General features: G+C 41.1%; 1 protein-coding gene across 8 annotated transcripts in view; it reads left to right on the top strand.

Annotated features, from left to right (window-relative positions):
• The window catches only part of SCEL (sciellin), a 226,792-nt gene that overhangs the window by 76,451 nt on the left and 128,426 nt on the right, over positions 1–21,915 (top strand). For 5 of the 8 annotated variants that reach the window (XR_012327720.1, XM_073795331.1, XM_073795335.1 and 2 more), the window contains 2 exons: positions 6,838–6,899; positions 7,572–7,689. The exons of 1 other annotated variant lie outside the window; for it this stretch is intronic. Coding sequence is in view for 6 of the 7 variants with exons in the window: in XM_073795331.1 (XP_073651432.1) it covers positions 6,838–6,899; positions 7,572–7,689 (180 nt within the window). In the remaining variant the exon portion in view is untranslated. The remainder of the gene's footprint in view (positions 1–6,837; positions 6,900–7,571; positions 7,690–21,915) is intronic. 2 more of the 8 variants (XM_073795333.1, XM_073795334.1) reach the window with 1 other exon arrangement.

Below are 21,915 nucleotides of genomic sequence, written 5' to 3' on the forward strand. Positions count from 1 at the left end.
ATCATGATTTCACATCAGAGTTTTCAACTTACGAATTTGGGGCTTTAAAAAGGGAAAGGTTTTTGTAGTTCCCAGCATAATAAGGACATATCTTTTTATACATCTTTCCTTACAGTATTATACATTTAAAATATAATTGCTGGGCTTCCCTGGTGGCGCAGTGGTTGAGAGTCCGCCTGCCGATGCGGGGGACACGGGTTCGTGCCCCGGTCTGGGAGGATCCCACATACCGTGGAGCGGCTGGGCCCGTGAGCCATGGCCGCTGAGCCTGCGCGTCCGGAGCCTGTGCTCCGCAACGGGAGAGGCCAAAACAGTGAGAGGCCCGCGTACCACAAAAAAAAAAAAAAAAAGAAAAAAAAAATATATATAGTTGCTGGAAAAAAATACAGTTGCTGGTGTCTGCCATTATTTGGTATGTGTACCGGTAACAGCATTTTGAGGAGACCAGATGAGAGTTTCATCTTTCTCGTGAGAAGTTTAAAACTTGATTGGAAGGAAACTGAAGGACAGCACTTAGAAATAAATCTAATTGGCTGAACCGAAGCTATTAAAGTGTCATTATTTGCGTGTTGAGTAGATATGAAACTGAGGATAACCTCAGTCCCTGAAATAAGTAATTTCTTTAAAAAATAATATAAAACTGAGATTTTGCTGCATGTATTTCATGACATTACCAATTTGAAAGGTTTCTAATCTCTCATCCACTCTACAGAAGGGTATATTTTAACAAGAGCATTATTCACAGGGACATATATTGTTGATCCATTTTTTTTTTTTTTTTTTTTTTTTTTTTTTTTTTTTTTTTGCGGTATGCGGGCCTCCCACTGTTGTGGCCTCTCCCGTTGCGGAGCACAGGCTCCGGACGTGCAGGCTCAGCAGCCATGGCTCACGGATCCAGCTGCTCCGCAGCATGTGGGATCTTTCCGGACCCGGGCACGAACCCGCGTCCCCTGCATCGGCAGGCGGACCCTCAACCACTGCGCCACCAAGGAAGCCCCTGATCCATTTTTATTAGCAGTATAGAAAATATCCATATATAAAAAAAGTTGGTTTATATTCTGGTCAGGATGGCAAGTGTTCCATTGCAGTAAAATTTTGGTGGAATTACAGGTTGATGAGAGTGGGGCTTGCACCTTAAATGTTTTAGATTGGAGTTTCTAGAAATGGTTCTGGGGCCACCAAATGGGCTGACATATGGAGGTGGTTAGGGTGACATGGCCAATGGGTCTTAAGAAAGAGAAAGGAGCAGGTGGTGCTGAGGGAGGTTGCGCAGGAGATGGAAGTGAAACCTGTAGATTTGGTGAAAAATTTTTATTTTCCCACACTATTAGTCATTTTCATTAAAAAAAATAAAACTCCTGCATACTTATTAAACTATTATCATTTGAAAATAGAATACATTATATTCTGCTGTCTCAGTTACCTCATGCCAGTGGACAGCATGGAGCTAGGAAAGAGTATAAAACATTATCAAGCCATGTAGTAGGGAGATAGATCCAGAGGAGTCCGGTAGGAGTAGTGCCAGGCCACTCATGGCTTCAGTGTGGCCACGGGAGGGGTGAGGCTCGAGACTGAGCTGCCCAGGGGTGACGGAGCAGCTGTTTATTACTGCAGCTCCTTCCAGCTCCTCTCCCATTATCTTCCATCTCTCGGAACTCCCGGGCTTTTCCCTGCGTATCTGGAGTTGGCTATATCACATGGTACTTTGACCAACATGTAGTATCGTTTGCTGAAAAGACCCTGGCATTGCAGTCATATAGACCTAATTGCAGTTCCTGACTGTCACTCCCTGTGTGACCTTAGCCAGGTTATTTAATCTGAGTTTTGAATTCCTATAATTAGAGTTAATAAAACTCATCTGGAAGAATTAAATAAGCTAATGAGCAGTAATCTGTGGCACGATGTGAAACAATAGTAGGAACTAAACACATGATCCTTCTTGCTAGGAACATTGAACACACAGACATGTTGCAAGAAAGAGTGTTTTACTAATAAAAAATCACTAGTATATTTTGTAGACCACCATGGGCTTTTAGACCTTCTGTTTACTCCACGATGATCTTGTAACAGGTAGGAAGAGCATTAAGCTTGAGTAACAAAAATATGAAAGAGTAATCTCATGAAGAAACTAGGTTTATTTTCCTCTTGCCAAAAGTTAAGAGATAGATCATCTCAACTTTTTGACAGCTATTTGAGGCTATTTGGCAGCTCCATGAGGAGCCAGGCTCCTTCTAACTTCCTGCTCTGCCATTCTTAGTGTGTGACTTTAGTCCCGAGGTTAGTTCATGGTCCAAAGATGGCTGCTCTTACCTTCTGCCTGGCAACCTACTTTCAGAGATGGAAAGGGTGAAACACAAAAAGCCTGGTTCTTCCCAGGGACTTTCATGAAAGAGGCAACGAGATAAAGCTTGGGTGTCCCAGAGAAAGCAAGGGAGTTCACTGGCAACTATCCCTAGAAAGTATCCCAGAGACACTGGGGTGGACCCAGTGAGGTGTTTATAGGATACCTGAGGCTAGTTATTGGCAGGGAGAAAGCGGTAAGGGCCCTGAGCTTGTTTGGATGTCTTATCTTATGACTCCTTCTGGAAAATACCCGGCTACCAAAGGCATGAAAATATCACACCCTTTAGCAGGGTGCTGGATCTGATTAGAGCCAGCCCTAAATATAAGGTAAAGAAGAGATACCTGCTTTTCTCTCTACAACTGCAGGAAGTGCTATCAGTCTGGGAGTCCCTGGCAGAGAGGAAACGACGATGAGCCTTGAGCTAGAAAGCCTCAGATGGAGTCCCAACTTTCCACTCAGCAGCTTCTCGAGCCATGTCTCTGCTAAGTAGGGATTATACTCTTAGAACATAGCCTTGGAAATGAAATGAGATATATTATAATTACTATAAAATCATCTAAGGTATTATTATTGTCTGAGCTCTCCTCCTTACCCAACAGAGCCTAAAGGGGCAGGAGTATTGAGGATACCAAGGAAAATCTAAAAGACAACATCCATATAGAATCCTAAATATGTCATCTTTTATGTCTGGCTTCTTTCACTTAGCATGTTTCAAGCTTCATCCATGTTGTAATATGTATCAGTGCTTCGTTCTTATTTATTGCCAAGTAATATTCCATTGTATGGATCTGCCACATGTTGTGTATCCATTCATCCACTGATGGACATTTGGGTTGTTTCCACTTTTAGGCTATTTTGAATAATGCTGCTATGACCATTCGTGTATACCTTTTTGTATGGACATACGTTTATAAGCAGGAAAATATCAGGAAATACACAGAGAAGGCTGCTCTGTGAGGGTTTGTCTGCTGCAATCATTCCTTGAGAAGTTGTCCTGGTTCTCCTGCTGCCAGGCAGTCAGGGCAGAGCTCATGGGACTTCCAGAGATGTCGAGTCAGGCGGGCCCTGCTGTGTACCTTCCCTCTTTCACTCTAATGCCAGGTTACTGGTCTCGTCTTGCAGTGACTCATGACAAACGTTACTGCTGGTTGTGGAGGAACGAGTTGGCTTTGGTTTAGAAGCCAGATTCTGCTTGTTGCCACTTTGGCAGGTTACATCCTCTCCCTGAGCTTTAGTCAGGTGTCTTATCTGAGAGGTGGAGGTAATAGCTGCTGTGCAGAGTTCATGTGAGGATGAGATAATGCCTGTGAGGTATCCAGTTGAGAGCAGGTACTATGGCAATTGGCAGTTGCCCCGGGCAGTAGGGCAATTAAAGACACAAAGGGCACAGGTCAGAGACAGGGTAACACACAGCTCTTTGAATGACTTAGCTATTTTAGAAATGTTTAAACCACTTTTCCCATAAGCACTCTATTAGTTTGCTAGGGCTGCCAAAGCAAAGGACCACGGGCTGATTGACTTCAATAACAGAAATTTGTTGTCTCCTAGGCCTGGAGGCTGGAAGTCTAAGATCAAGGTGTCATGAGTTTTGTTTTCTCCTGAGGCCTCTCTCCTCAGTTAGCAGATGGGCACCTTCTTTCTCTCTGTGTCCTCTCATGTCCTTTCCTCTATGCAGACATATCCCTGGTGTCTCTGTGTGTCCAAATTCCTCTTCTTATAAGGTCATGGGACAGATGGCATTAGACCTCACCCCAAAGGCCTCATTTTAACTTAATCACTTCTTTAACAGCCTCGCTTCCAACTATAGTCACATTCTGAGGTACTGGGGTGTTAGGATTTTTGAGAGGGACCTAATTCAGCACATAGTAAGGACCTAGGGGGCATCTACTCTGTCCCACACACTGGAAATAGAGAAGGGACAGTCTTAAGTCTGGCTCACAGGACACTCGGTCTTTTGTGAGAGACAAATAAGCAGATAATGGCAAAATGACTTTTCTCCATTGACCCTTCCCTGTGTTTCACGACTGAGCTTGCAATCTCTGCAAGTGTATCACCAGATATACACTCAGCATTCCGCCCACCTCAGAATCCCAGTTCAATCAGCTATGAACCTTCCAGGTCTTTACCAGTTCAGGAAAAGAGTTTATCAGAGCCCATTTAGAAACAGGAAGTAGGTTAGCCAAGAACCCAGAGAATCAAGGCCAGACTGAGGTGAAGTGAACAAGTAGTTCAGACTGAAGTTTGCATGCCTCTTTTCCTCCCATTTCTGCCAGAGTTTTAGGGGCCTCCAAATACAGTGAGACAGTGGCCACCCCACAATCCCTGCGTGCCCAGGACCCAAATGCAAGGCTGTTCCATCTCCTTCCCACACCTGACCACATCTCATCTTTACGCTTAACGCTTTCCAAGGTGATAGAAGCACGAAGTTAAGAATTATTGAGCACTTACTCTGTGTTGGGCAATAATCAGACACTTTACATATGTCATCGAACTTGATCCTCAAAACAGTCCCAATTCACCTCATTTTACAGATAAGGGAGCTGAACTGTAGCATCCCCAAGGTGACACAGTCAGTAAATAGCCCACTTTACATGCAGGTCTTTCTAATTTCACTAAGACCTTCAGACTCAGCGGAGCGAACAGCGGCTGGTCTTAGGCTGGTTGTTAGTCTTAGGTTGGGTCCCCTAGAAGCAGTGCCTGGGAGGACTTTGGGTGCCTGTGACGTATGAAGGGTATTTACTCAGAAGAAAGGAGAAAGGGAAGCAGGGAGGGGAGGAAGGGAAGGAGCTGAGCAGCGATGCGCCCCCTGCTAGCCTAGCTTCTGCCACGGTGAGTGCTGAAGCACCAGTCACCTGCAGGACTGGCTCGACGTTCCAGGGCACTCAGTCGCTGGCTGCAGGTTCAGTGGATAAGGAGGGTGTGTAACTGGCAGCCCCACCAGTAAGGGCAATTCCCCAGATGAGGTGCAGCCGTGAGCCCATAGTGCCGAGCACCAGGCTGGTAAAGTCACCAGCAGCTGCCACTTCTCACCGACTCTAGGAGCATTGATATTCTAAATGAAGATCCTAGGGAAACCATGCCTTGATCCAGAGGAATGCATCTTTACCACTTCAAGTCCTATGGCAAGTTACCGTAGGAGATACTTTTGGACCAGAGGGTGGGAGATGGGGGCTTTAGAATCTCCACGTTATACCTATAAACTGCTGTCTGATGATACAGCTGTAAGTCTCAACAGCATTTATAGTTTAACAAAGTGATTTTTGTGTACATTATTCATTTGATCATCACAACCTTATGAAGTAGATGGCAGGTTTCATTAGCCCATTTTACAGAGATTAAGTGGTTCAATCGCAGAACTTTGATGTCATAAAGCTGGACCTAGGGCTTGCTTCTGACTTGAGATGGAGGGCCCCTCCAACATTCCATACACTGTCTGGTGGGATGAAATCTGCAAAAAACATAATGCCCCACCTAGGGTGACCAGCCCAGTCCTGTTTGCCCAGGACTTTTCCAGTTTAAAAACTGCAAGTCCCACATTCAGGGAATCTCAGGGCTGACTTATCTGTTAAGCAGAAAAGGCCACACCTGGGACCCTTTTAGGGGCCCACAAAAGGGTCCTAATTTTAATTCCTTTTAACAGCAGAAGAAAAAACGAATACTATAACAATAATGAATATGTATTAACAAAGCCAGCCTGGATTGTTATTCATCATTATACCAACACAGTCATAAAATATAATTTTTAATTTTGTATGTGTATGCATGTGTGTGCATGTGCTTGTGTGTGAAGGAAGAGGCCATCGAAAGCGAAAGTGCCTAAGACTCAGTGTCATAATGCGGCCCTGAACGCACCATCATCCCAGGCAAACTGGGAATGAGAATCACCTCAGTCCCTTAGCAGCTTGGCAGTAGCAGTTCATCACAGCTGAGAATCTTAGGGCTTTCGCACACAGGGATTACCTAAAACCACCCGTGCTTCCCAAGATCTGTGATTTCCGTGCTCTGGCTGCTTCCCTTCTAAACACATATCAGTTGCCTGGGTTCACTTTGGCTTCCCCAAAGAAGGAGCTGATGAGCCCTTCTGCATATTGTGCTGTAAACTCCATGTCTCCGTCTCCCTGTTGACCTGACCCGATACTTGTCTTACTTATCTTTTTGTGTCTCCAGCTCCTGGCTCAGTGTCAAGCACTCAATGCATATTTTTTCATTGAATAAATGAGTTAATTGATGGCCTGATTCAGCCGATTGCTTGTCCTATAACACAGGGGGACACTAAGTACTCCTGACTTCAGTTTCCTCATCTGTAAAATAAATGCATTGGAATAGATGAACTCTCAGGTTCTTAGGGGTCACTTCATATCATGTATTCATTATACCAGATTATGTGACCACCAATGTCATTGAAAAATGTGTCTCGTTAGCAATGAATGAGTCCCTTGTTGATTCTTTGTCGAGTCATTACTGTGTTTTCCCCATCCCCATTTTTCTTTTAGATCCTTACTGGAAGGCAGCATGTCCAATTTTACCTTGAGAAAAACATCTCCCACAGGAAATGGTAATGTAGATGATGTTTCCCTTACTCAGAGAACTTAAAAATAGGAGAAAAACAACGCACAGGTCTTTTTTTTTCCATGTAGCTATGAAATTCTTAGAAGCAACCATCCAATTTAATTAATATGGCCAAAGTTAGGCTTAAGAAAAAAGTAAGAGTGCTATAGATTTTACTCATCTAATTGCAATTCAAAAATTTCTTTTAAAAATCAAGTGTGTGTGACCTTCTGTGCTTTTGGCTCCCGTGAGATCAAAGAATTAAGTTATTTATAATCAGAAGCATCAGGACTTACTGTTGTTCACTAGGTACTTCTAAAACAGTCTCGTGTGTCCTTCTGAGGCACATTTCTTTTTGAGCAAAATGGCCAAACCACTAAACCCGGTATTGGTTTTTCCCAGGCCTGTGGTTCTACACTCCCAGGTGTGGGGCAGGGCTTCATGGTGTGCACGAGCAATTTCAGTTGGCACCTGAGCAGTTTTATAAGTTATCTTTGATGATGGGGTGTGGGATTTGTTCTTTCTTGCCGGTGCATCTTACTTTGAAACAGTACTGGATTTGCCAGCCTAGAAGAGTGATGCTGGCCAATCAGATGCTCCTCTCAAGATTTCCAAGTAATAAACACACACTCAACTCCATGCAACTACATCTCTTGTTGTTTCATTTTTCTGTTGATAGATATGAAGAGTACCACTCAGGGGACTACACTGAAGCAACAGGGTTTTCACAATGTGAACAAAAGAAGGACTCTCTTACAAGATAACAGCTGGATAAAGGAACGTCCTGAAGAAGAAAAGTAAGAGCGTGGGTGGGTGGGTGAGTAGAAAGAGCCATTCTCCATTTGGGAAACTAATGGCGATGTGGAAATTGGATACATTCCTTCTAAAACCCTTTGTTGCTTGGCCTCATGTTTGGTAAGATTTAGTAAGCATAAATTCGTTACATCAGATTTTTAAGAATATCTCTACCATTTTAATATTCACATACCTAAAAGAATATGAGTAATTAGTGAGAAAAAAGTAGGATTTCGCTGTTATAAATAGCATAGACATTGGTGCCTACTTGATAATCTGAAAAAAAAAAAAAGACATTCCAATTTCCAAAAAGGTAATATTTAAGCCATGGTAATGAGATTCCTGGTGCCTGAGGTCAGTTGAAACAAACACAAGTATGATTCCAAGTTTACAAATTTAATAATAATTTATCTAAAATTTCCTTATGTGCAAGTAAAACCGATCAATCCTCAACTCATTTTAGTCCCCACTGGTCGTATACCTCTAGGTAGGGAAAGGTGGTAAAGGCAGTATCACTTTGTAAGAGAAAACACTTAACCATCACGAAAGTATTTTCTGCTTTAAGCATTGTTTCTATTAGCTGTATGTTTAAAGATCTGAAGACTATTAACCTAAGCATATCACCTCATTGCCAACATAGATTTATAATAGGCATTTGTCCAGCCCATATATATTTATTATAAATTGTGTATATATATGTATATACATACATACGCATATGCATATGTCTTTGATTCCCTCTTATGTGTCCGGCTAGATACTAGGTACTTTACGTATAAAGCATCACTGAATCTCATAGCAATCACATGAGGTAGGTATTACATCCTCATTTTTACAGAGGAGGAATCTGAGGCTCAGAGAAGTTAGGTAACTTGTTCAAGAGCACACAGCTATTAAGAGGTGGAGCTGAAAGTAACATGACCCATTATCTTCCCATTACACCAATGGTTCTCAGTCAGGGACAATTTTGTTCCCAGGGGATGTTTGGCAAGGTCAGGAGACATTTTTAAATGTCAAAATTGGGGGGTACTCCTGACATCTAGTCAGTAGAAACCAGAAATGCCACTAAACAACCTACCAGGCAGAGGACACACCTCACAACGAAAAATTATCAAACCCATAATGTCAACAGCACTGAAGTAGGGAATCCCTGCATTACAGGATAATTCCTCTAAGCTTTCTACTAAACTGTCCATACATGGTTGTTTGAGGAGTGTACTTGTAACTGTTAAACAAAAATGTCTATTAAATTCTGTTATTAAATTTTATTATTTTAAGGAGCTATAGGGTTATTTGGAGACTCACACTAAGTTTTGGAGCTAGCATTCTTAGAAAACAATCATTTCCTTCTATAAAGCAACATTTACTGCTTCTGTTGGAAGCTAATATGACATTTCTATTTTTCCATGGTGGTAGAATGATATCAAAGGTAGATCACAAATTTTGGGTTGCACAAATTTGCACAGATGTGGGGCAATAGACAATTTAGATGGCTAAGACAATTTATAGTCAGTAGAAGACAATTTAGATGGCTAAGACAATTTATAGTCAGTAGAAGTGATGGTTTTCTGCCAGACATGCTTCCTTAAAAAGGCCCAAGGAAGCCAGCTTGGCTGGCATGACAGCTGCTGAGTGAAGGGGAAATTGGCTCTGATGCTTTCCCCACGCCTGCTGGCCCAGTAGTGGGCTACGTGCTATGTATTTTTCTTCAGGCAGAAATGCGTCTGGTGTCTGCTACTCTCCCACAAGTTTAGGGAGGGGATCCCAGGGAGATGGAGAAGTTCTCTTGGCATCTTCAAGGGTATATATTCGCTGGAATTGTTTCAGTTTCACTGCTCATCTTTCTTTAATTATCTACTGCAGTTCTTTTATAGCTTTACTGTAAGTGGTTCCAGAGTGTTGAGTAATCAGAACCAGGAGAAATGTGATATTTCAGTATTGGTTGGGTTGACATGGAAAGGTTCTGATACTTATTCTCTGCTTTGGCTCAAGGCCAAAGTCTCTACTACATGTTTGGATATTTCCTAAAATTGCCTGCACTTTCAGGTCCACTATACAAAGTAAGGAAGACATAACTTCAGGATCTTATGTATGAAGTTCTATTGAAGGGTTGACCAGTAGGAAAAGGGAAAGTTTGGAATAAAAAGATCACTCTTGTCACTTGCTAACTTTTTAGCCTTAGGAAAGCCACAGAATCCCTGATCAATTTTCTCATCTGTGAACTGGATATAAGTGTATCCCCTGCCTAATTTATAGGGTTATTTTAAGGACCAAACAGAGCAAAGTATATAATCTCATGGTTCAAAAATAGGCTAAATCTGTGAAAAATCAACCTTCTTAACCACAAATATTGGTACTTATTTTCCTACATTTTGTCAAGGGAAACTGTCAAGACCAACAAGTGGAAAAATTTCAGATATAATGGGCTTAATTAAATTTAATAACTTTATTGGAGTATAATTGCTTTACAATGGTGTGTTAGTTTCTGCTGTATCACAAAGTGAATCAACTATAAGTATACATATATCCCCATATCCCCTCCCTCTTGCATCTCCCTCCCACCCTCCTTATCCCGCCGCTCTAGGTGGTCACAAAGCACCGCACTAATCTCCCTGTGCTATGCGGCTGCTTCCCACTAGCTTTCTATTTTGCATTTGGTAGTGTATATATGTGCATGCCACTCTCTCACTTCGTCCCAGCTTACCCTTCCCATCCCCATGTCCTCAAGTCCATTCTCTAGTAGGTCTACGTCTTTATTCCTGTCCTGTCCATAGGTTCTTCATGACCATTTTTTTTTTTTTTAGATTCCATATGTATGTGTTAGCAAGCTGTATTTGTTTTTCTCTTTCAGATTTACTTCACTCTGTATGACTGACTCTAGGTCCATCCACCTCACTACGAATAACTCAATTTTGTTTCTTTTTATGGCTGAGTAATATTCCATTGTATATATGTGCCACATCTTCTTTATCCATTCACCTGTCGATGGACACTTAGGTTGCTTCCATGTCCTTGCTATTGTAAAGAGAGCTGCAATGAACATTTTGCTACATGACTCTTTTTGAATTATAGTTTTCTCAGGGTATATGCCCAGTATGGGATTGCTGGGTCGTATGGTAGTTCTATTTTTAGTTTTTTAAGGAACCTCCATACTATTCTCCATAGTGGCTGTATCAATTTACATTCCCACCAATAGTGCATGAGGGTTCTCTTTTCTCCACACTCTCTCCAGCATTTATTGTTTGTAGATTTTGTGATGATGCCCATTCTGACCGGTTTGAGGTGATAACACATTGTAGTTTTGATTTGCATTCCTCTAATGATTAGTGATGTTGAGCATCCTTTCATGTGTTTGTTGGCAATCTGTATATCTTCTCTGGAGAAATGTCTATTTAGGTCTTCTGTCCATTTTTGGATTAGGTTGTTTGCTTTTTTGATATTGAGCTGCATGGGCTGCTTGTAAATTTTGGAGATTAATCCTTTGTCAGTTGCTTTGTTTGAAAATATTTTCTCCCATTCTGAGGGTTGTCTTTTCATCTTGTTTACGGCTTCCTTTGCTGTGTGAAAGCTTCTAAGTTTCATTAGGTCCCATTTCTTTATGTTTATTTCCCTCTCTTTAGGAGGTGGGTCAAAAAGGATCTTGCTGTGATTTATGTCATAGAGTGTTCTGCCTGTTTACTTCTAAGAATTTTATAGTGTCTGGCCTTACATTTAGGTCTTTAATCCATTTTGAGTTTATTTTTGTGTATGGTGTTAGGGAGTGTTCTAATTTCATTCTTTTACATGTAGCTGTCCAGTTTTCCCAGCAACACTTATTGAAGGAGCTGTCTTTTCTCCATTGTATACTCTTGCCTCCTTTATCTACAATAAGGTGACCATATGTGTATGGGTTTATCTCTGGGCCTTCTATCCTGTTCCATTGATCTATATTTCTGTTTTTGTACCAGTACCATACTGTCTTGACTACTGTAGCTTTGTAGTATAGTCTGAGGTCAGGGAGCTTGATTCCTCCAGCTCCGTTTTTCTTTCTCAAGATTGCTTTGACTATTCGTGGTCTTTTGTGTTTCCATATAAACTGTGAAATTTTTTGTTCTAGTTCTGTGAAAAATGCCATTGGTAGTTTGATAGGAATTGCCTTGAATCTGTAGACTGCTTTGGGTAGAATAGTCATTTTCACAATGTTCATTCTTCCAGTCCAGGAACATGGTATATCTCTCCATCTGTTTGTATCATCTTTAATTTCTTTCATCAGTGTCTTATACTTTTCTGCATACAGGTCTTTAGTCTCCATAGATAGGTTTATTCCTAGGTATTTTTTTTTCCTTTATTATTTTCTTTTTTTTTTTTTAACATCTTTACTGGGGTATAATTACTTTACAATGGTGTGTTAGTTTCTGCTTTATAACAAAGTGAATCAGTTATACATATACATATGTTCCCATATCTCTTCCCTCTTGCGTCTCCCTCCCTCCCACCCTCCCTATCCCACCCCTCCAGGCTGTCACAAAGCACCGAGCCAATATCCCTGTGCCATGCGGCTGCTTCCCACTAGCTATCTACCTTACTACGTTTGTTAGTGTGTATATGTCCATGACTCTCTCTCGCTCCGTCACAGCTCACCCTTCCCCCTCCCCATAACCTCAAGTCTGTTCTCTAGGAGGTCTGCGTCTTTATTCCTGCCTTACCCCTAGGTTCTTCATGACATTTTTTTTTTCTTAAATTCCATATATATGTGTTAGCATACTGTATTTGTCTTTTTCTTTCTGACTTACTTCACTGTGTATGACAGACTCTAGGTCTATCCACCTCATTACAAATAGCTCAATTTCGTTTCTTTTTATGGCTGAGTAATATTCCATTGTATATATGTGCTACATCTTCTTTATCCATTCATCCGATGATGGGCACTTAGGTTGTTTCCATCTCCGGGCTATTGTAAATAGAGCTGCGATGAACATTTTGCTACATGACTCTTTTTGAATTTCGGTTTTCTCAGGATATATGCCCAGTAGTGGGATTGCTGGGTCATATGGTAGTTCTATTTGTAGTTTTTTAAGGAACCTCCATACTGTTCTCCATAGTGGCTGAACCAATTCACATTCCCACCAGCAGTGCAAGAGGGTTCCCTGTTCTCCACACCCTCTCCAGCATTTATTGTTTCTAGATTTTTTGATGATGGCCATTCTGACTGGTGTGAGATGATATCTCATTGTAGTTTTGATTTGCATTTCTCTAATGATTAATGATGTTGAGCATTCTTTCATGTGTTTGTTGGCAGTCTGTATATCTTCTTTGGAGAAATGTCTATTTAGGTCTTCTGCCCATTTTTGGATTAGGTTGTTTGTTTTTTTGTTGTTGAGCTGCATGAGCTGCTTGTAAATTTTGGAGATTAATCCTTTGTCGGTTGCTTCATTTGCAAATATTTTCTCCCATTCTGAGGGTTGTCTTTTGGTCTTGTTTATGGTTTCCTTTGCTGTGCAAAAGCTTTGAAGTTTCATTAGGTCCCATTTGTTTATTTTTGTTTTTATTTCCATTACTCTAGGGGGTGGGTCAGAAAGAATCTTGCTGTGATTTATGTCATAGAGTGTTCTGCCTATGTTTTTCCTCTAATAGTTTGATAGTTTCTGGCCTTATATTTAGGTCTTTAATCCATTTTGAGCTTATTTTTGTGTGTGGTGTTAGGGAGTGTTCTAATTTCATTCTTTTACATGTACCTGTCCAGTTTTCCCAGCACCACTTATTGAAGAGGCTGTCCTTTTTCCACTGTACATTCCTGCCACCTTTATCAAAGATAAGGTGTCCATATGTGCATGGGTTTATCTCTGGGCTTTCTATCCTGTTCCATTGATCTGTCTTTCTGTTTTTGTGCCAGTACCATACCGTCTTGATAACTGTAGCTTTGTAGTATAGTCTGAAGTCAGGGAGCCTGATTCCTCCAGTTCCTTTTTTTGTTCTCAAGATTGCTTTGGCTATTCGGGGTCTTTTGTGTTTCCATACAAATTGCGAAATTTTTTGTTCTAGTGCTGTGAAAAATGCCAGTGGTAGTTTGATAGGGAGTGCATTGAATCTATAGATTGCTTTGGGTAGTAGAGTCATTTTCACAATGTTGATTCTTCCAATCCAAGAACATGGTATATCTCTCCATCTATTTGTATCATCTTTAATTTCTTTCATCAGTGTCTTATAGTTTTCTGCATACAGGTCTTTTGTCTCCTTAGGTAGGTTTATTCCTAGATATTTTATTCTTTTTGTTGCAATGGTAAATGGGAGTGTTTTCTTGATTTCACTTTCAGATTTTTCATCATTAGTATATAGGAATGCCAGAGATTTCTGTGCATTAATTTTGTATCCTGCTACTTTACCAAATTCATTGATTAGCTCTAGTAGTTTTCTGGTAGCATCTTTAGGATTCTCTCTGTATAGGATCATGTCATCTGCAAACAGTGACAGCTTTACTTCTTCTTTTCCGATTTGGATTCCTTTTATTTCCTTCTCTTCTCTGATTGCTGTGGCTAAAACTTCCAAAACTATGTTGAATAAGAGTGGTGAGAGTGGGCACCCTTGTCTTGTTCCTGATCTTAGTGGAAATGCTTTCAGTTTTTCACCATTGAGGATGATGTTTGCTGTGGGCTTGTCATATATGGCCTTTATTATGTTGAGGAAAGTTCCCTCTATGCCTACTTTCTGCAGGGTTTTTATCATAAATGGGTGTTGAATTTTGTCAAAAGCTTTCTCTGCATCTATTGAGATGATCATATGGTTTTTCTCCTTCAATTTGTTAATATGGTTTATCACATTGATAGATTTGCGTATATTGAAGAATCCTTGCATTCCTGGAATAAACCCCACTTGATCATGGTGTATGATCCTTTTAATGTGCTGTTGGATTCTGTTTGCTAGTATTTTGTTGAGGATTTTTGCATCTATGTTCATCAGTGATATTGGTCTGTAGTTTTCTTTCTTTGTGACATCCTTGCCTGGTTTTGGTATCAAGGTGATGGTGGCCTCGTAGAATGAGTTTGGGAGTGTTCCTCCCTCTGCTATATTTTGGAAGAGTTTGAGAAGGATAGGTGTTAGCTCTTCTCTAAATGTTTGATAGAAGTCGCCTGTGAAGCCATCTGGTCCTGGGCTTTTCTTTGTTGGAAGATTTTAATCACAGTTTCAATTTCAGTGCTTGTGATTGGTCTGTTCATATTTTCTATTTCTTCCTGATTCAGTCTTGGCAGGTTGTGCATTTCTAAGAATTTGTCCATTTCTTCCAGATTGTCCATTTATTGGCATAGAGTTGCTTGTAGTAATCTCTCATGATCTCTTTTATTTCTGCAGTGTCAGTTGTTACCTCTCCTTTTTCATTTCTAATTCTATTGATTTGAGTCTTCTCCCTTTTTTTCTTGATGAGTCTGGCTAGTGGTTTATCTATTTTGTTTATCTTCTCAAAGAACCAGCTTTTAGTTTTATTGATCTTTGTTATTGTTTCCTTCATTTCTTTTCATTTATTTCTGATCTGATTTTTATGATTTCTTTCCTTCTGCTAGCTTTGGGGTTTTTTTGTTCTTCTTTCTCTAATTGCTTGAGGTGCAAGGTTAGGTTGTTTATTCTAGATGTTTCCTGCTTCTTAAGGTGGGCTTGTATTGCTATAAACTTCCCCCTTAGAACTGCTTTTGCTGCATCCCACAGGTTTTGGGTCGTTGTGTCTCCATTGTCATTTGTTTCTAGGTATTTTTTGATTTCCTCTTTGATTTCTTCAGTGATCACTTCATTATTAAGTAGTGTATTGTTTAGCCTCCATGTGTTTGTATTTTTTACAGATCTTTTCCTGTAATTGATATCTAGTCTCATGGCGTTGTGGTCAGAAAAGATACTTGATACAATTTCAATTTTCTTAAATTTGCCAAGGCTTGATTTGTGCCCCAAGATATGATCTATCCTGGAGAATGTTCCATGAGCACTTGAGAAAAATGTGTATTCTGTTGTTTTTGGATGGAGTGTCCTATAAATATCAATTAAGTCCATCTTGTTTAATGTATCATTTAAAGCTTGTGTTTCCTTATTTATTTTCATTTTGGATGATCTGTCCTTGGGTGAAAGTGGGGTGTTTAAGTCCCCTACTATGAATGTGTTACTGTCGATTTCCCCTTTTATGGCTGTTAGTATTTGCCTTATGTATTGAGGTGCTCCTATGTTGGGTGCATAAATATTTACAATTGTTATATCTTCTTCTTGGATCGATCCCTTGATCATTATGTAGTGTCCTTCTTTGTCTCTTTTAATAGTCCTTATTTTAAGTCTATTTTGTCTGATATGAGAATTGCTACTCCAGCTTTCTTTTGGTTTCCATTTGCATGGAATATCTTTTTCCATCCCCTTACTTTTAGTCTGTATGTGGTCTCTAGGTCTGAAGTGGGTCTCTTGTAGACAGCATATGTAAGGGTCTTGTTTTTGTATCCATTCAGCTAATCTGTGTCTTTTGGTGGGAGCATTTAGTCCATTTACATTTAAGGTAATTATCGATATGTATGTTCCTATTCCCATTTTCTATATTGTTTTGGGTTCGTTATTATAGGTCTTTTCCTTCTCTTGTGTTTCTTGCCTAGAGAAGATCCTTTAGCATTTGTTGTAAAGCTGGTTTGGTGGTGCTGAACTCTCTCAGCTTTTGCTTGTCTGTAAAGGTTTTAATTTCTCCATCAAATCTGAATGAGATCCTTGCTGGGTAGAGTAGTCTTGGCTGCAGGTTTTTCTCCTTCATTCACTTTCAGTATGTCCTGCCACTCCCTTCTGGCTTGTAGGGTTTCTGCTGAGAGATCAGCTGTTAACCTTACGGGGATTCCTTATGTGTTATTTGTTGTTTTTCCCTTGCTGCTTTTAATATGCTTTCTTTGTATTTAATTTTTGACAGTTTGATTAATATGTGTCTTGGCGTATTTCTCCTTGTATTTATCCTGTATGGGGACTCTCTGTGCTTCCTGGACTTGATTAACTATTTCCTTTCCCATATTAGGGAAGTTTTCAACTATAATCTCTTCAAATATTTTCTCAGTCCCTTTCTTTTTCTCTTCTTCTTCTGGAACCCCTATAATTCGAATGTTGGTGCGTTTAATGTTGTCCCAGAGGTCTCTGAGACTGTCCTCAGTTCTTTTCATTCTTTTTTCTTTATTCTGCTCTGCAGTAGTTATTTCCACTATTTTATCTTCCAGGTCACTTATCCGTTCTTCTGCCTCAGTTATTCTGCTATTGATCCCATCTAGAGTATTTTTAATTTCATTGATTGTGTTGTTCATCGTTGCTTGTTTCATCTTTAGTTCTTCTAGGTCCTTGTTAACTGATTCTTGCATTTTGTCCATTTCTATTGTCCATTCTATCTCCAAGATTTCGGATCAACCTTACTATCATTATTCTGAATTCTTTTTCAGGTAGACTGCCTATTTCCTCTTCATTTGTTAGGTCTGGTGCATTTTTATCTTGCTCCTTTATCTGCTGTGTGTTTTTCTGTTTTCTCATTTTGCTTATCTTACTGTGTTTGGGGTCTCCTTTTTGCAGGCTGCAGGTTCGTAGTTCCTTCTGTTTTTGATGTCTGTCTCCAGTGGCTAAGGTTGGTTCAGTGGGTTGTGTAGGCTTCCTGGTGGAGGGGACTAGTGCCTGTGTTGTGGTGGATGAGGCTGGATCTTGTCTCTCTAGTGGGCAGGTTCACGTCTGGTGGTGTGTTTTGGGGTGTCTGTGGCCTTATTATGATTTTAGGCAGCCTCTCTGCTAATGGGTGGGGTTGTGTTCCTGTTTTGCTAGTTGTTTGGCATAGGGTGTCCAGCACTGTGGCTTGCTGGTCGTTGAGTGAAGCTGGGTGCTGGTGTTAAGATGGAGGTCTCTGGGAGATTTTCGCCGTTTGATATTATGTGGAGCTGGGAGGTCTCTTGTGGACCAGTGTCCTGAAGTTGGCTCTCCTACCTCAGAGGCAGAGCCCTGACTCCTGGCTGGAGCACCAAGAGCCTTTCATCCACACGGCTCAGAATAAAAGGGAGAAAAAGTAGAGGGAATTAGTAGAAGTATGAGGAAAGAAAGCAGGAAAGGAGGGAAGGAAGGATGGAAGAAAGGAAGGAAGAAAGAAAGAAAGAAGCAAAGAAGGAAAGAAGGCAAGAAGGAACGAAAGGAGGGAGGGAGGGAGGAAGGAAGGAAGGAGGGAAAGAAGGAAAAACAAAAAGAAAGAAGATACAGTAAAAATAAAATAAAGTATAATAAAGTTATTGAATTAAAAAATTCTTAATTAGAAAAAAAAAAAAGGGACGGATAGAACCTTAGGACAAATGTTGGAAGCAAAGCTATACAGACAAAGTCTTACACAGAAGCATAACACATACACCCTCACAAAAAGAGGTAAAGGGGGAAAAATCATAAATCTTGCTGTCAGAGACCACCTCCTCAATTTGGGATGATTCGTTGTCTAAAGGAGGGAAGGAAGGAAGGAAAGAAAGAAAGAAAGGACGAAGGTAAAGTATAATAACGTTCTTAAAATAAAAATTGATTATTAAGAAAAAACCATGGACGGATAGAACCCTAGGACAAATGGTGGAAGCAAGACTATACAGACAAGATCTCACACAGAAGCATACACATACACATTCACAAAAAGAGTAATAGGGAGGAAAATCATAGATCTTGCTCCCAAAGTCCACCTCCTTAATTGGGATGATTGGCTGTCTATTCATGTATTCCACAGATGCAGGGCACATCAAGTTGATTGTGGAGCTTTAATCCGCTGCTTCTGAGGCTGCTGGGAGAGATTTCCCTTTCTCTTCTTTGTTCTCACAGCTCACAGGGGCTCAGCTTTGGATTTGGCCCTGCCTCTGCGTGTAGGTCGCTGGAGGGGACGTCTGTTTTTTGCTCAGACAGGACGGGGTTAAAGGAGCCGCTGATTCGGGGGGTTCTGGCGTACTGAGGCCAGCGGGGAGGGAGGGGCACGGAATGCGGGGCGGGCCTGTGGCGGCAAAGTCCAGCGTGACCCTGCACCAGCCCGAGGCCCGCCGTGCGCTCTCCCGGGGAAGTCGTCCCCGGATCCCGGGAAACCCGGCAGTGGCGGGCTGCACAGGCTCCGCGGAAGAGGGGAGTGGAGAGCGACCTGCGCTCGCACACAGGCCCCTTGGTGGCGGCAGCAGCAGCCCCAACGTCTCCCGCCCGCCTCTGGGGTCCGCGCCTCCAGCCGCGGCTTGCGCCCGTCTCTGGAGTCAGCGCCCTCAGCCGCGGCTCGCGCCTGTCTCTGGGGTCCGCGTCCCTCAGCCGCGGCTCGCGCCCGTCTCTGGGGTCCGCGCTTTCAGGACGCGGCTCGCGCCCCGTCTCTGGGGTTCCTTTAAGCAGCGTTCTTAAACCCCTCTCCTCACGCACCAGGAAACAAAGAGGGAAGAAAAAGTCTCTTGCCTCTTCGGCAGGTGCAGGCTTTTCCCCGGACTCCCTCCCGGCTAGCTGTGGTGCACTAACCCCTTCAGGCTATGTTCAAGCCGCCAACCCCAGTCCTCTCCCTGCGCTCCGTCCCGAAACCGAAACCCGAGCCTCAGAGCCTCAGCTCGCAGCCCCGCCTGTCCCCGGCTGGTGAGCAGACAAGCCTCTCGGGCTGGTGAGTGCCGGTAGGCACCGATCCTCTGTGCGGGAATCTCCCCGCTTTGCCCTCTGCACCCCTGTTGCTGCGCTCTCCTCCGCGCTTCGAAGATCCCCCCTCCACCTCCCGCAGTCTCCGCCCGCGAAGGGGCTTCCTAGTGGGTGGAAACTTGTCCTCCTTCACAGCTCCCTCCCACTGGTGCAGGTACCGTCCCTATTCTTTTGTCTCTGTTTATTCTTTTTTCTTTTGCCCTACCCAGGTACGGTGGGGAGTTTCTTGCCTTTTGGGAGGTCTGAGGTCTTCTGCCAGCCTTCAGTAGGTGTCTGTAGGAGTTGTTTCCACGTGTAGATGTATTTCTGTGTATCTGTGGAGAGGAAGGTGATCTCCCGCGTCTTACTCTTCCGCCATCTTCCTCTGTCCCTATTCCTAGGTATTTTATTCTTTTGTTGCAAGGGTTAAATGGGATTGTTTCCTTAATTTCTCTTTCAGATTTTTCATCATTATTGTATAGGAATGCAAAAAAGATTCTGTGCATTAATTTTGTATCCTGCTACTTTACCAAATTCATTGATTAGCTCTAGTAGTTTTCTTGTAGGCATCTTTAGTTTCTCTATGTATAGCATGTAATCTGCAAACAGTGACAGTTTTACTTCTTTTCCAATTGGATTCCTTTTATTTCTTTTTCTTCTCTGATTTACTGTGGGCTAAAACTTCCAAAAATATGTTGAATAATAGTGGTGAGATTGGGCAACCTTGTCTTGCTCCTGATCTTAGTGGAAAATGGTTTAAGTGTTTCACCACTGAGAATGATGTTGGCTGTGGGTTGTCATATATGGCCTTTATTATGTTTAGGTTAGTTCCTTCTGATGCCTACTTTCTGGATGGCTTTTATCGTAATATGGGTGTTTCAATTTTGCTCAAAGCTTTTTCTGCATCTATTAGAATTATCATATGTTTTTTATCCTTTAATGTGTTTATATTTGTTTATCAACATTGATTGATTTGCATATATTGAAGAATCCTTGCATTCCTTGGGATAAACCCCATTGATCATGGTGTATGATCCTTTATAAGTGCTGTTGGATTCTGTTTGCTATATTTTTGTTGAGGATTTTTTGCATCTATGTTCATCAGTGATATTGGCCTGTAGTTTTGTTTTTCTTGTTGACATCTTTGTCTGGTTCTTTGGTATCGGTGATGGTGTGCCTCATAGAATGATTTTGGGAGTGTTCTCCTCCCTCTGCTAATTTTGGAAGAGTTTGTGAAGGATAGGTGTTAGCTCTTCTTGAAATGTTTGATAGAATTCGCCTGTGAAGCCATCTGGTCCTGGGCTTTTTTTTTGGAAATTTTTAATACACAGTTTTCAATATCAGTGCTTGTGATTGGATCTGTTTATATATTCTATTTCATTGCTGGTTCATCTTGAAGGTATGTCCTTTTCTAGGAATTTGTCCATCTCTTCCCAGTTTGTCCTTTTATTAGGAATATTTTGCTTATGTATCTCTCATGGCCTCTTTGTATTTCTGCAGTGTCAGTTGTTCTCCATTTCTAATTCTGTTTTTTGAATCTTCTCCCTTTTTTTTTCCATTGATGGAGTTCTGGTTAATGGCTTATCATTTTGTTTATCTTCACTCAAAGAGAACCCAGCTTGTTATAGTTTTAATTTGATCCTCTTTTTCTTATTTTTTTTCGTCGTTGCCTCTGCATTTCTTTTTCATTTTATTTCTGATCTAGCTCTCTACTATTTCTTTCCTTCTGCTAACTTTGGTTTGTTTTGTTCTTCTTTCTCCTAATTGTTTTAGGTGTAAGGTTAGGTTGTTTATTTTGAGATGTTTTCTGTTTCTTGAGGTAGGATTGTATTGCTATACATCCCTCTTACAGCTTTACCCCCCCTTTTGCCTGCACCCATAGATTTTTGGTTCATTGTGTTTTCGTTTGTCATTTGTTTCAAGGTATTTTTTTATTTTCCTATTTATTTCTTCAGTGATCTCTTGGTTAATTATGTAGTGTAGTTGTTTAGCCTCCATGTGTTTTGTTTATATTTTTACAGTTTTTTTATCCTGTAAATGTCTCTAGTCTTATAGCATTGTGCTGCAGGAAAACTGATTCTTGATAGGATTTTCAATTTTCTCTAAACTTACAAGGCTTGATTTTGTACCCAAGATTATGAACTAATCCTGGGGTTGTCCATGAGCACTTGGCAAGAAATTGTATTCTGTTGTTTTGTGGAATGTCCTGGACGAAGATATCAATTTAAGTCCATCTTGTCCTAAGTGTCATTTAAAGCTGTGTCTTGTCTTATTTATTTTCATTTTGATTCTGTCCATTGGCAATGTTGGGTGTTTAAAGTCACCTACTATGATGGGTTGCTGTCGATTTCCCTCTTTTAGGGCTGTTAGCATTTGCCTTCTGTATTGAATGTGTTCCTAGTTTGGGTGGAAGTAAAATATTTACAATTGTTTAATCTTCTTCTTGTCGAATTCCCTTGATCGTCATTGTTTGTCCTTCTTTGTCTCTTGTAATAGATTTTATTTTAAAGTCTATTTTGCCTACTATGAAAATTGTTTACTCCAGCTTTCTTTTGATTTCCATTTGCATGGATTACTTTTTTCCATGCCTCACTTTCATTCTGTATGTGTCCCTAGGC

This window comes from Tursiops truncatus, chromosome 18 (assembly GCF_011762595.2).
Source record: "Tursiops truncatus isolate mTurTru1 chromosome 18, mTurTru1.mat.Y, whole genome shotgun sequence".
NCBI lineage: Eukaryota > Metazoa > Chordata > Mammalia > Artiodactyla > Delphinidae > Tursiops > Tursiops truncatus.